The sequence below is a fragment of the Protobothrops mucrosquamatus genome, unplaced genomic scaffold (assembly GCF_001527695.2).
Source record: "Protobothrops mucrosquamatus isolate PMUCROS unplaced genomic scaffold, P.Mucros_1.0 scaffold_223, whole genome shotgun sequence".
NCBI lineage: Eukaryota > Metazoa > Chordata > Lepidosauria > Squamata > Viperidae > Protobothrops > Protobothrops mucrosquamatus.
The window spans coordinates 169,165-184,817 of record NW_015386299.1 but is presented as its reverse complement, the minus strand read 5'-3'; the positions used below and the strand labels follow the sequence as shown (position 1 = coordinate 184,817).

Here is a 15,653-nt window from a genome sequence, read left to right as displayed (position 1 = left end):
TTGGGTCATGAAATGTCTGCAAGAAAGCCACCAAGCTCAGAGAGCTCCAAGGATCCCACAGTCCTCCTCCTCCTCCTCCTCCTCTCACTGATAATGTTACCTGGCTAGGTAACGAAATGTCTGCAAGAAAACCATCAAGCTCAGAGAGCACCAAGGACCCCACCGTTCAACACCTGGGCACAAATAGTCTCCTTTACTGATATCCAGGCACTCTGCAAACGTCTAACTTAGTTGACTGCACAATTGTTAACACGCATATGACATTCTGTGTTTTTTCTCCCCTTCTGTGGGCCTTGCTGTCCCCCCACATTCTTTTGGCCATCTTCTTCGTGGTCCAATCTTTCTGGGATTCTCCAAGGAGACTCTCTTCTCTGGGTATCTCCCCAACGAGGAGGCACCCGTGGGCTCCTCTTGGCTATGAACCGGTCACCTGGTGACCATTCAGGACCAGTCCTCACACTTACGGCCACGGTTACAGCCTACCCTTCGTCACGGGATCAAAACTCGGGCCCCCTGGCGACTGGCATGCATTGATGACAGTGGCGGAATCCCGGGGGCTCATCCGATTGTCATTTCCAACCTTCCAAGCCAGTTTTTGACAAGCAAAGTCAGTGGGGGGAAATCAGATTTGCTTAGTGATGGTGTGATTCACTTAAAGACTGCAGTGATTTTCTTGACAACTGTGGCCCCCCAAAAAACTTGTAAAATTGGGCGTGGCTTGCTTAACCATCCAGGAACGGAAATTTCCATCCTAGTTGTGATTATAAGTTGAGGTCCATCTGCCGTAGCCCATTCCCCCTTGTTTCTTTGGATTCGGGACCTAAGGCTGGAGAAAGACACAGTGATGGGGCCACGGGGCCAATACTTAGGGCTAACCCTTGTAGGACACCTTGCCCGTTGCGTGTGGGTGGGGGAAGAGAAGCCATATTTGATTGCAACGTCCCCCGATGTTCACCAGGTGCAGCAAGATCTGGGAGGTCCATCATGCTGGCTGGGTGCTGATTGTGTCTCCTCCCACATGGGGGTCTTCCTTCTGGAAGGACTGTGTGAATAGGCACGAAATAGGTTTGTGTGTGTTCCAGTGCTCATTCCACATCTGTTATGACGTCTGCTTGCCTAAGAATTGAACAACAAATGCAGAACAAGGGGTTTGGTGAAGAGGCAACTTTCGGGTTTATCGTTGTGGCTGGATTTGAGGGAAAAGTTTAGAATAGAATAGAATAGAATAGAATAGAATAGAATAGAATAGAATTAAGGAATTAGAATAGAATAGAATAGAATAGAATAGAATAGAATAGAATAGAATAGAATAGAATAGAATAGAATTAAGGAATAGAATAGAATAGAAAAGAAATATAGAATAGAATAGAATAGAATAGAATAGAATAGAATAGAATAGAATAGAATAGAATAGAATAGAATTAAGGAATTAGAATAGAATAGAATAGAATAGAATAGAATAGAATATGAAATAGAATAGAATATGAAATAGAATATAGAATAGGATGGAAATGAATGGAATGATATGGAATAGAACAGAAGATGGAATAGAATAGAATAGAATAGAATATAGAATAGAAAATAGAATAGAAAATAGAACAGAACAGAACAGAATAGAAAATAGAATAGAATATAGAATATAGGATAGAATAGAAAAAGAATAGAATAGAATAGAAAAAGAATAGAATAGAATAGAATAGAATAGAAAATAGAATAGAAAATAGAATAGAAAAAAAAGAATAGAAAATAGAATAGAATATAGAATAGAATAGAAAAAGAAAAGAATAGAATAGAATAGAAAATAGAATAGAGAAAGAATAGAAAATAGAATAGAATAGAATAGAATATGGAATGGAATAGAATAGAGAATAGAATAGAGAATAGAATAGAATAAAATAGAGAACAGAATAGAGAATAGAATATAGAATATAGAATATAGAATATAGAATATAGAATATAGAATAGAATAGAATAGAATAGAATAGACTTTGGAGGTCATCTAGTCCACCCTTCCCCAACCAAGCAGGAGACCCTACACCATTTTTGACAGATGGCTGTCCAGTCTCTCCTTGAAAGCTTCCAGCGATGAAGCTCCCACAACCTCTGAAGGCAAGCTGCTGTTCCCTTCGTTGGTTGGTTGTTCTCCTTCTCCTGCTACCCCAGCCCGTCCTTCAAACATTTTAATTAAATACTTCTCGTCCAGCTACTAGTCTAATCAATCTTCCCGGAGTTATAAAACCCTGACTGGGCAGCGCCCGAGTCTCCCTCCCTTCATCCTTTAGATTTGCATGAACGTTGCCTCATTTGGTGTGCGCTGTGCACACTCCCAGGAAAACACGGCTCCTCTCTAGAGCCACCGTCCCCAGGGAGTGTTTATGAACATTGTGCGCGACACAGCGGCATCAGCCGCCTGCGGGCCAAAGAAAAGACTTGGTTCCAGCCACCGACAAAAATCGTCTTAACTAATCCCGGCGTGCACTGGAAATGGGCTGCCTCCTTCCCCAGTGCCAAACAAAACATATTCCTTCAACGCAACACACAACATAAATGGGGACACTCCGTGGAAGTTCCCCTGCCCGGCTGAAAGTTTGTGTTCGGCCATTGACAATAGCTTTGGGTTAGGGATTTTGTGAAAGGTGGCCGGCTGGCAGAGAACGGAAAAGTGAATTCATTTCATTTTTTTGCCTGCTCTCCAATCAGGAGGGCCAGATTTCGGCACAAAGGGCCCTGAGAACTGATTCAAAATTGTGAGGCGTCTCAGGGGTTGCGTAGGACACACAAACCGCTTGCAGGGGATTTCTGCTTGTTTGTGGTGGGACGGTTAGTCTGATTTTAGATGGATTGCTTCATCGCACCTGCGGTCATCCACAGTCACCCCGTTCTTTTCATATCACGGCTCCGAATATTTGGGGTCCCTCTCCCCCTAGCCTTGCACAAAATCTAAGGTTTGCCCCTTGTGTTAGCCACGATCCCTCTCTGTGACGGCCCAGAATTACGTCCTAATTCATATGTCCTGTTTACATGTGTTAATCCGCTTCTTTTGAGTACATGGGGCCTATCTATGGTTTGCCCCTTGTGTTAGCCACGATCCCTCTCTGTGACGGCCCAGCATTACGTCCTAATTCATCGCTCTGTTTATATGTGTTATTCCGCTTCTTTTGAGTACCTGGGGCCTTTTCCAGGCAAAGAGGGAGCCTGTTCAAAAGTGCTGTGCTGTGCACCATGGGCTACTTTGAGCAAGCTGCCTGAGAGGACAATTTTTGATTTCTACCCATTCTGGAAGGACTCTGCTATTTTGGGAGTGCTTGAGCCGCTGAGGGGGCCCATCGCTGATTCTGACATGCGAATTTGGGAGCCGGGTTTAAATTCAGAATTTCCCCCAAAATAAAAAAATAAAAATGAAAAAGACTTTAGGATTTGAAGCTGACTTAGCCGTACCAGCCTGCCTGCGGGTCCCTGTCAAAAGTAGATTTGATAATCGGATGAAGGGCAGTTTTAAAAGCCTGTGCAGATATGTCGAGACAGCTGAATCGATAATTCACACATTAGCACCCCCACGAGAGATATTTCTCTCTCTCTCTCTCTCTTTCTCTCTCTCTCTCTCCTGCATTTTTAGTCATTTTGATAGAACGAGTAAATAATTATCGAGGGGGCAAATCCAACTGGGTGTTTCCCCCCCTCCACCCAGTTGTTTCAGAAATCTGGAAAACAGACAGGAAGTTGTGGAAAATTTAGTTCTGCGGCGTCCCATCCAAGAAGAACAAGTTTCCTTCCTCTTTTGCTACCCCAAAAGACTTAAAAGCTATAAATGCAGTACTTAAAAGCTATAAATGCAGCTTTGGGGTGGGTGGGTCCATAGTTACTGTATGGATTACTTTAAACTGGCTTTTGCAAACTGAAGGGGTTTTAGTTAGCGACCGACACGGCCCTTTAATTCTCTGCAAGGGTTTCATTTTGTTTGTGGAGGGTGGCTGTGATTAAACTGCGTTTAGTCAGTGGAAGGGGTTGGAGAGAGAGAGAAAATAAACTCAAAGCCAGATTATTATTATTATTATTATTTTTAATAAAAAGCGCTTTGGATTTTTTTTAACGGCCTGCCAAAGTCAGAGAGTTCCTTGCGAGTTTTTGGTCTGGGTCTCTGACGCAGCTCCAACTTTCTGCTCTATGCTCCCCTCAAATGATNCCAAGCTCAGAGAGCTCCAAGGATCCCACAGTCCTCCTCCTCCTCCTCCTCCTCCTCCTCCTCCTCCCACTGATAATGTTACCTGGCTAGGTAATGAAATGTCTGCAAGAAAACCACCAAGCTCAGAGGGCACCAAGGACCCCACCATTCAACACCTGGCCACAAATAGTCTCCTTTACTGATATCCAGGCACTCTGCAAACTTCTAATTTAGTTGACTGTGCAATTGTTAACACGCATGTGACATTCTGTGTTTTTTCTCCCCTTCTGTGGGCCTTGCCGTCCCCCCACATTCTTTTGGCCATCTTCTTCGTGGTCCAATCTTTCTGGGATTCTCCAAGGAGACTCTCTTCTCTGGGTATCTCCCCAACGAGGAGGCACCCGTGGGCTCCTCTTGGCTGCGAACCGGTCACCTGGCGACCGTTCAGGACCAGTCCTCACACTTACGGCCACGGTTACAGCCTCCCCTTGGTCACGGGATCAAAACTCGGGTCCCCTGGCGACTGGCATGCATTGATGACAGCGGCGGAATCCCGGGGGCTCATCCGATTGTCATTTCCAACCTTCCAAGCCAGCTTTTGACAAGCAAAGTCAGTGGGGGGGAAATCAGATTTGCTTACTGATGGTGTGATTCACTTAAAGACTGCAGTGATTTTCTTGACAACCGTGGCCCCCTAAAAAATCTTGTAAAATTGGGCGTGGCTTGCTTAACCACCCAGGAACGGAAATTTCCATCCTAGTTGTGATTATAAGTTGAGGTCCACCTGCCATAGCCCATCCCCCCTTGTTTCTTTGGATTCGGGACCTAAGGCTGGAGAAAGACGCAGTGATGGGGCCACGGGGCCAATACTTAGGGCTAACCCTTGTAGGACACCTTGCCCGTTGCGTGTGGGTGGGGGAAGAGAAGCCATATTTGATTGCAACGTCCCCCGATGTTCACCAGGTGCAGGAAGATCTGGGAGGTCCATCATGCTGGCTGGGTGCTGATTGTGTCTCCTCCCACATGGGGGTCTTCCTTCTGGAAGGACTGTGTGAATATGCACGAAATAGGTTTGTGTGTGTTCCATTCCACGTCTATTATGACATCTGCTTGCCTAAGAATTGAACAGCAAATGCAGAACATGGGGTTTGGTGAAGAGGCAACTTTCGGGTTTACCGTTGTGGCTGGATTTGAGGGAAAAGTTTAGAATAGAATAGAATAGAATAGAATAGAATAGAATAGAATAGAATAGAATAGAATATGAAATAGAATAGAATATGAAATAGAATATAGAATAGGATGGAAATGAATGGAATGATATGGAATAGAACAGAAGATGGAATAGAATAGAATAGAATAGAATAGAATATAGAATAGAAAATAGAATAGAAAATAGAACAGAACAGAACAGAATAGAAAATAGAATAGAATATAGAATATAGGATAGAATAGAAAAAGAATAGAATAGAATAGAAAAAGAATAGAATAGAATAGAATAGAATAGAATAGAAAATAGAATAGAAAATAGAACAGAACAGAACAGAATAGAAAATAGAATAGAATATAGAATATAGGATAGAATAGAAAAAGAATAGAATAGAATAGAAAAAGAATAGAATAGAATAGAATAGAATAGAAAATAGAATAGAAAAAAAAGAATAGAAAATAGAATAGAATATAGAATAGAATAGAAAAAGAAAAGAATAGAATAGAAAATAGAATAGAGAAAGAATAGAAAATAGAATAGAATAGAATAGAATATGGAATGGAATAGAATAGAGAATAGAATAGAGAATAGAATAGAATAAAATAGAGAACAGAATAGAGAATAGAATATAGAATATAGAATATAGAATATAGAATATAGAATATAGAATATAGAATATAGAATATAGAATATAGAATATAGAATATAGAATAGAATAGAATAGAATAGAATAGACTTTGGAGGTCATCTAGTCCACCCTTCCCCAACCAAGCAGGAGACCCTACACCATTTTTGACAGATGGCTGTCCAGTCTCTCCTTGAAAGCTTCCAGCGATGAAGCTCCCACAACCTCTGAAGGCAAGCTGCTGTTCCCTTCGTTGGTTGGTTGTTCTCCTTCGCCTGCTATCCAGCCCGTCCTTCAAACATTTTAATTAAATACTTCTCGTCCAGCTACTAGTCTAATCAATCTTCCCGGACTTATAAAATCCTGACTGGGCAGCGCCCGAGACTCCCTCCCTTCATCCTTTAGATTTGCATGAACGTTGCCTCATTTGGTGTGCGCTGTGCACACTCCCAGGAAAACACGGCTCCTCTCTAGAGCCACCGTCCCCAGGGAGTGTTTATGAACATTGTGCGCGACACAGCGGCATCAGCCGCCTGCGGGCCGAAGAAAAGACTTGGTTTCTAGCCACCGACAAAAATCATCTTAACTAATCCCGCGTGCACTGGAAATGGGCTGCCTCCTTCCCCCAGCAAAGGCCTGGCACCAAACAAAACATATTCCTTCAACGCAACACACAACATAAATGGGGACACTCCATGGAAGTTCCCCTGGCTGGATGAAAGTTTGTGTTCGGCCATTGACAATAGCCTTGGGCTAGGGATTTTCTGAAAGGTGGCTGGCTGGCAGAGAACGGAAAAGTGAATTCATTTCATTTTTGCCTGCTCCTCAGTCAAGAGGGCAAGGATCCTGAGAACTGATTCAAAGTTGTGAGGCGTCTCAGGGGTTGCGTAGGACACACAAACCGCTTGCAGGGGACTTCTGCTTGTTTGTGGTGGGACGGTTAGTCTGACTTTAGATGGATCGCTTCACCGCACCTGCGGTCATCCAGAGTCACCCCGTTCTTTTCATATCACTGCTCCGAATATTTGGGGTCCCTCTCACCCTAGCCTTGCACAAAATCTATGGTTTGCCCCTTGTGTTAGCCACGATCCCTCTCTGTGACGGCCCAGAATTACGTCCTAATTCATATGTCCTGTTTACATGTGTTAATCCGCTTCTTTTGAGTACATGGGGCCTATCTATGGTTTGCCCCTTGTGTTAGCCACGATCCCTCTCTGTGACGGCCCAGCATTACGTCCTAATTCATCGCTCGGTTTATATGTGTTATTCCTCTTCTTTTGAGTACCTGGGGCCTTTTCCAGGCAAAGAGGGAGCCTGTTCAAAAGTGCTGTGCTGTGCACCATGGGTTACTTTGAGCAAGCTGCCTGAGAGGACAATTTTTGATTTCTACCCCTTCTGGAAGCACTCTGCTATTTTGGGAGTGCTTGAGCCGCTGAGGGGGCCCATCGCTGATTCTGACATGCGAATTTGGGAGCCGGGTTTAAATTCAGAATTTCCCCAAAAATAAAAAAAATGAAAATGAAAAAGACTTTAGGATCTGCAGCTGACTTAGCCGTGCCAGCCTGCCTGCGGGTCCCTGTCAAAAGTAGAGTTGATAATCGGATGAAGGGCAGTTTTAAAAGCCTGTGCAGATATGTCGAGACAGCTGAATCGATAATTCACACGTTAGCACCCCCACGAGAGATATTTCTCTCTCTCTCTCTCTCTCTCTCTCTCTCCTGCGTTTTTAGTCATTTTGATAGAACGAGTAAATAATTATCCAGGGAGCGAATCCAACTGGGTGTTTTTTTCCCCTCCACCCAGTTGTTTCAGAAATCTGGAAAACAGACAGGAAGTTGTGGAAAATTTAGTTCTGCGGCGTCCCATCCAAGAAGAACAAGTTTCCTTCCTCTTTTGCTACCCCAAAAAGACTTAAAAGCTATAAATGCAGTACTTAAAAGCTATAAATGCAGCTTTGGGGTGGGTGGGTCCATAGTTACTGTATAGATTACTTTAAACTCGCTTTTGCAAACTGAAGGGGTTTTAGTTAGCGACCGACCCGGCCCTTTAATTCTCTGCAAGGGTTTCATTTTGTTTGTGGAGGGCGGCTGTGATTAAATACGCAAATCAGTCACCTTCCCCAACCTCTCTCTCTCTTTTATTTGAGTTTCGGTCTAATAATAATAATAATAATAAAAATTATTTTTCGCGAAACCTAAAAAAAATTGCCGGACGGTTTCAGTCTCTCAAGGAACGCTCAAAAACCAGACCCAGAGACTGCGTCGAGGTTGAAAGACGAGATACGAGGGGAGTTTACTAGGGGGAGCTTTTTGGTCAGGTGGGGACATCCTCCTGCACCCCTCCCCACCCTGGCCAGGGCTCCCCCCCTCCCTTCCTCCTTTCTTTTAAGCAGTCCTTTAAGTTAGTTAATGGGCTGTTTTCTCATTCTGCAGCGGGAACTGGGAGAGCCCGGAGGTTTTTGAATGGGGTGTTTTTTTTTTGTCCCCCCTATTGAGGCTGGAGTGGACTTGGGGGGTTTGCAGCTGTGCCATGCCACTGAACAATTTGAAGTGCGTTAAAACATTTCTTTTCTTTTTCTTTTTTGGCAAAGCGGTTCTTTTCTTCTCCCGGTCTGGAAAGGGCGAAGCAAGTGGAAGATTGGCATGAGGCTCTGTGTTGTGTTTGTGTGTGTGTGTGTGTGTGTGTGTGAGAGAGAGAGAAACTGAAGATGCAAATGCATTAAAGGGTGGCAAAAAGCAAGAGGCCCCTTTTTTTTCCTCCAGCCTCCCCCTACCACCCCCCACCCCTTCCCAGCTCACTTTGTAAACGAAGCAAGCTGAGATCCTGTGTGAGTGTGAGGATCTGGGTTTAAACGCCCCGCGATGCGACGACAGGCTTGGATCTCGGGAGAAGGGGACACGTATTGCCTGGCGGGTTTCTAAAGGCACCAACCAGACCCTTCGCTATTTAATTTATTTTGCCGTATTTATTTTGTGTTTGCATCGTTTTTACAAACACAGAGAGCCCTTGGCATATGTGGCCACCATCCAGCCCCCAACAATTTCCGTCGTTAAGCGAGACGTTTGTTAAGTGAGTTTTGCCCCATTTTACGACCTTTCTCTGCCATCGTTGTTGAGCGAAACACGGGACGTTGTTAAGTTGTGGCACGGTTGTTAAGGGAAATCTGGCTTCCCCCCCCCCTTGACTTTGCTTGTCCGAAGGGGGCAAAAGGGAATCGCGTGACTCTGGGACGCTGCAACCGTCATAAATACGAGTCCGTTGCTAAGCGTCTCAGTTTTGATCACACGGTCACGGGGGGGGGGGGTGCTACAAAGGTTGTAAGTGTGAAAATTGGTCCTAAGTCACTTTTTTCAGTTGTAACTCTGAACGATCACTAAATGAACTGTTGTAAGTCGAGGATGGCCTGTAATTCAAGGTTAACCCGAGGTGGTGAACGTATGTAACCCTCCTTCTTCCTCCCATTTTCCCTACAACGACAATCCTTTGAGGTGGGTGCAGCTGAGAGAGAGAAAGGGACAGGCCCAAAATCACCCAGCTGGCTGTCATGCCTAAGGCGGGACTAGAACTCATCGACTCCTGGTGATTGGCCCAAAGTCACCCAACTGGCTGTCATGCCTAAGGCGGGACTAGAACTCACTGTCTCCTGGTGATTGGCCCAAAGTCACCCAACTGGCTGTCATGCCTAAGGCGGGACTAGAACTCACCGTCTCCTGGTGATTGGCCAAAGTCACCCAGCTGGCTTTCATGCCTAGGGTGGGACTAGAACTCACGGTCTCCTGGTGATTGGCCCAAAGTCACCCAGCTGGTTGTCATGCCTAAGGCGGGACTACAACTCATCGACTCCTGGTGATTGGTCTAAAGTCACCCAGCTGGCTGCCATTCTTAAAACGGGTCTAGAACTCACTGTCTCCTGGTGATTGGCTCAAAGTCACCCAGCTGTCTTTCATGCCTAGGATGGGACTAGAACTCATCATCTCCTGGTGATTGGCCCAAAGTCACCCAGCTGGCTGTCATGCCTAAGGCAGGACTAGAACTCACCATCTCCTGGTGATTGGCCCAAAGTCACCAAGCTGGCTGTCATGGCTAAGGTGGAACTAGAACTCATTGTCTCCGGGTGATTGGCCCAAAGTCACCCAGCTGTCTTTCATGCCTAGGGTGGGACTAGAACTCACCGTCTCCTGGTGATTGGCCCAAAGTCACCCAGCTGTCTTTCATGCCTAGGGTGGGACTAGAACTCACCATCTCCTGGTGATTGGCCCAAAGTCACCCAGTTGCCTGTCATGCCTAAGGCAGGTCTAAAACTCACTGTCACCTGGTGATTGGTTCAAAGTCACCCAGCTGGCTTTCATGCTTAAAATAGGTCTAGAACTCACCATCTCCTGGTTTCTAGCTGGTTCCTTCACCATTCGACCGAACGGTTAGGTCCCTTCCGGGCCATATGCACAGCAGTGCCATGGAAGTTGTGCCCCAACGATGCCTCCTTAGATGGTTGAGGAGGAGAGCAGACGGGGGGGTCTTTCCCCTGGACATGGTGCTGACCGTCTCTTCCCCATCTTTGTGCCCCTAGCCCTGAGCTGCAACGAGAACGACGGCAGCCCCCTGGATCGGGACCAGCACTACCCCAGCAGCCAGAAGACCAAACGCATGCGGACCTCCTTCAAACACCACCAGCTGCGGACAATGAAATCCTATTTTGCTATTAATCACAACCCAGACGCCAAGGACTTGAAGCAGCTCGCGCAGAAAACGGGTTTAACCAAAAGGGTGCTCCAGGTAAGTGATTTGAGGGCCTCAAAGTGGAGCAGGGGTCTTTGGCCAGCTGATGGAGGATACGATGCCCAGCAAGCGACGGCCGTGTTTCACAACCGTGAAGGTGGGCGAACCTCAACTCCTAGAATTCCATTCTGGCTTGGAGAATTCTAGGAGTTGAAGTCCCTGAGATAACTCCAACCAAATTTGGCTTTTTTCCCCTCAGACAGCGAGGATGGACAGGGGGATATGTTGGAAATATTGGCCTTGCATTCTCTCTGTCTCACCTGTCAAAGGTCCCAAAGATGCTTTTTTCAGGAGGCAACTGGACTTTCTTGTTTTTCTTTGAAGACGTTTCGCTTCTCATCCAAGGAACTTCTTCAGCTCTGACTGGATGGTGGAGGATGGAAGGGTTGATACTCCTTGCACACCGCTGGTCATTCGCATCATTTTAGGGGGTCCTTGAGGCCATCTGGAGATGAACTTGTGTCCTCAGGGTCCCCCCGAGTGGTGCAAATGGGTGTGGAGCCATCTTGGCACTGGCAAGGAGTATAAATCCTTCCATTTCCCACCATCCAGTCAGAGCTGAAGAAGATTCTTGGATGAGAAGCGAAAAGTCTTCAAAGAAAAACAAGGAAGTCCAGTGAAAAAGCACCTTTGGGACAATCATGACCTCGATGACGGAGAACGTCCATCGTCACCTATCAAATGTTGGAGGAGAAAACAGCCGTTGTTCTCGCTGATAGAGCACTGATGTGATCAACAATGGGACATCCTTCCTGAGGACTTCAGCTTGGTCAACTCTCCTCTGTTGTGGTCTAGAATGCTGCGCTTTGCCAAATAATTTTGTTTTTGAAGAACCAACTTTGGCAAAGCTAGGGATCCCTTAATGCGATGTAAACAGCATAACAGAGTTGGAGAAGTATTATTACCGCTTTATAAAGCCTGAGTGAGGCCACACCTGGAATACTGTAGCCAGTTTTGGTCACCATATCACAAAAAAGATGTTGAGAGTTTGGAAAAAGTTCAGAGAAGAGCAACTAAGATGATCCAAGGCCTGGAGACTAAAACATACGAAGAATGGCTGCGGGATTTGGGTTTGGCTAGTCTAGAGAAAAGAAGAAATAGGGGAGACATGATATCAGCGTTCCAGTATCTGAGGGGCTGCCACAAGGCAGAGGGGGCCAGGTTGTTCACCAAAGCACCAGAGGGAAGGACGAGAAATAATGGATGGAAACTGACCAAGGAGAGAAGCAACCTGGAATTAAAGAGAAACTTCCTGACAGTGAGGACAATCAACCAGTGGAACAGCTTGCCTCCAGAAATCGTGGGTGCTCCATCACTGGAGGATTTTAAGAAGAGACTAGACATTCACCTGTCTGAGACGGTATAGGTTCTCCTGCTTGAGGAGGGGCCTGGACTAGAAGACCTCCAAGGTCCCTTCCAGCTCTATTCTATTCTAGTCCAACCCCCTGCTCAGGCAGGAAACCCTATTACTGTTGATCCACTTTGATCTTGACTGGACAATGAACTCCAGTAGACCATTATCTCCTCTTCTGATGAAGGCCAACAGCTTTGGCCTCCGACGAATATGTTGGATGGAGGGTGTGTGTATTTATGTTACATATATTTTTCAGAACCAAGATTAAACTGGCTACATCTGCCCTTTGCACGATTCTGATTCACTAAACTGCCCTTTCACGGCTGAATTCCCGTGGTTGATGGTTCAAGCATGGTTTATAAGTTAGGTGGCAGTTTGTTTCATATGGTCTTAGCAGATTTCCTGAACCTAGGCATCGTGGTTTATAAATCAGGATTGAGTGTTATGTGAATGCAAGCAGATGTGGCTTGCTGGACAAACTACAGGTAAACCGATTTCAGTCGAACGTGAACCTGGTCATGAAATGATCAGCTGACCTGGCTGTTTTGTTACTGCTCTTTAAAAAGAAGCAGGAATGAAATTCACAGATCTGTAGAATTGTTCCGAGATGAAGAACGGCTGCAGGACTTGGGCTTGGCTAGTCTACAGAAAAGAAGAAATAGGGGAGACATGATAACAGCATTCCAGTATTTGAGGGGCTGCCACAAAGAAGAGGGCAGGAGAAGAAAAAAACAGATGGAAATTAATCAAGGAGAGAAGCAACCTGGAATTAAGGAGAAACTTCCTGACGGTGAGGACAATTAACCAGTGGAACAGCTTGCCACCAGAAATCGTGGGCGCTCCATCAATAGAGGTTTTTAAGAAGAGACTAGACATTTATCTGAAATGGTATAGCTTCTCCTGCTTGAGCAGGGGGCTGGACTAGAAGACCTCCAAAGTCCCTTCCAGATTCTATTCTATTCTATTCTATATTCTATATATTCTATATTCTATATTCTATATTCTATATTCTATATTCTATATTCTATATTCTATATTCTATTCTACTCTTCTATATTCTATATTCTATTCTATATTCTATATTCTATATTTTATTCTATTCTTCTATATTCTATATTCTATTCTGTTCTGTTCTGTTCTATTCTATATTCTATATTCTATATTCTATATTCTATATTCTATATTCTATATTCTATTCTACTCTTCTATATTCTATATTCTATATTCTATATTCTATATTCTATATTCTATATTTTAGTCTACTCTTCTATATTCTATATTCTATATTCTATTCTATTCTATTCTATTCTATTCTATTCTATTCTATTCTATTCTATTCTATTCTATTCTACTTTATTGTGTTCTATTCTATTCTATTCTATTCTATTCTATTCTAGATAACAGGGCAAAAAAACAACGGATTTCAAGCAGGATAATTTTGGTTGGGCATCAGGAAGACCTTTCAGCAGTGAAAAACTGTTCAGCAATGAAATAAACTACCTGGAGAAGCAAGAACAGAACATGGAAAGGTGGAGAGGTGGAAAGAGGAACTCCTTTCTGAGGTCCTTTGGCTGGTTCTGTCCAGTTTTTGGGGTGTTTTGGGGAAGATGGAGGACCCTCAGCATATTCTCAAAAGCCAAGTGTGCCTGTTGTGCTGAGGAAACCTTTTTTTTATTTTTTTTGCGTTTTTGCCTAGCGTTATGTTGATGGAAATGATGACATCGTTCACTGGACTTTAGACCAGACTGTCATCCAAATGTACAAAAGTCTGTTGAATTCTGAAACATTTTGACGTTCCTCTGGCCAACGGTGACGAATCTTGGAAAGCTGAGATCCTCAAAACATGAACATGGTGAAGAAATGGGGATTTTTGCCCCATGGCTTCTGCAAGTGCTAATTTGGGGGGAAAGGTTTACAAATATTTGCCACGTTGACCGACAAGTCCCTCGAAGGCAAAGGTTTTCAAGTCCGTTCCAACTTCCACCAGCTTTAACCTCCCCTTTGCGTTGTACAAATGAAGTCGTTTAATTTGGGTGCACCTCTTAATCAGCCTGAATTAACCTGCTTGCAGATAAACCTCAAGAGTTTTTGCACTGAGCTATAGTTTGGAACAGAACAGAGCAGAATAGAACAGAATAGAATTAAGGAATAGAACAGAACAGAACAGAACAGAACACAAAAAATCGAATCGAATAGAATCGAATAGAATAGAATAGAAATAAGGAATAGAATAGAATAGAATTAAGGAATAGAATAGAATAGAATAGAATTAAGGAATAGAATAGAATAGAATAACAGAGTTGGAAGGGACCTTGGAGGTCATCTAGTCCAACCTCCTGCTCAGGCAGGAAACCCTATACCATTTCAGACAAATGGCTGTCCGGTCTCTTCTTAAAAACTTCCAGTGTTGGAGCATTCACCGCTTCTGGAGGCAGGTTGTTCCACTGGTTAATTGTTCTCACTGTCAGGAAGTTTCTCCTTCGTTCTCGGTTGCTTCTCTCCTTGATTAGTTTCCATCCGTTGCTTCTTGTCCTGCCTTCAGGGGCTTTGGAGAATAGCTTGACTCCCTCTTCTTTGGGGCAGCCCCTGAGATATTGGAAGGCTGCTATCGTGTCCCCCCTATTTCTTCTTTTCTTTAGACTAGCCAAACCCAAGTCCCACAGCCGTTCTTCATATGTTTTAGCCTCCAGTCCCCTGATCATCTTTGTTGCTCTTCTCTGTACTCTTTCTCATTTACAAATCATCTTTGCATACTAATGGCTTGCTGTGGGCTGAGTTCCCATCATATGTCAACGAAACAAAGTTTGTGGTTTAGAACTTCCTCTTTTGAAATACTGGAATCTGGGATCTTCCCGGAACCTGGATAGTGGGAAATCTTGGCTTTCTCTGTATGGTGCGTTGCTGAAGGAGGTCATTGATCAGGTGGCTTTAGAAAGCAATATTTCCTGGACGAGGACCCTCTGCCCTCAGTCGTTCAGCCCCTAATCTTCTCACGACTGAACTACTGTATTGCGCTTTGCATGGGGCTGCCCTTGAAGACCATTCAGAAGCCACAGCTGGTGCAGAGGGCAGCAGGGCGGGTAGTTTTGGGCCCCCCAAGAATGGCCCCTATAGCATCACTGTCCCCCGAGCTGCTTTGGGTACCAGTCTGCTTCTGGGTGTAATTCAAGGTGTCGGGGGTCCCCTTTAAACCCTTCGTGGGAGGGGTCCTGGTTACCCGAGGGACCGTCCCACCCCACTGGGATCGGACCCTCCTACCCGTGCTGGCAGAGGAGGCCTGTTGTGGGTCCTGTCAGACTGGTTATTTCAGCTGGCGGGGGAGGGTCCAGGAGGAGGAGGGCCTTCTCTGCTGTGCCCCCACCCTCTGGAACATCTTGCCCCCCCTTCTCGATGTGAGGTTGGCCCCCAACCTTCCTATCTTTTCATAAGGGTCTAAAGACCTGGTTGGGCCAGTCGGATCGGGGTCCCAGTGGGGGATCAGCGCAATGGAGGTGGTGGATTGAGTAATAACAGATTCCACCTCCCCCCC

At 45.0% G+C, this 15,653-nt stretch overlaps 1 protein-coding gene across 1 annotated transcript in view; it reads left to right on the top strand.

Annotated features, from left to right (window-relative positions):
- LOC107298806 (LIM/homeobox protein Lhx2-like) overlaps positions 1-15,653 on the top strand; it is a 30,228-nt gene that overhangs the window by 6,682 nt on the left and 7,893 nt on the right. Inside the window, exon 4 of the mRNA XM_015828170.1 lies at positions 10,562-10,767. Within this exon, the coding sequence (XP_015683656.1) occupies positions 10,562-10,767 (206 nt within the window). The remainder of the gene's footprint in view (positions 1-10,561; positions 10,768-15,653) is intronic.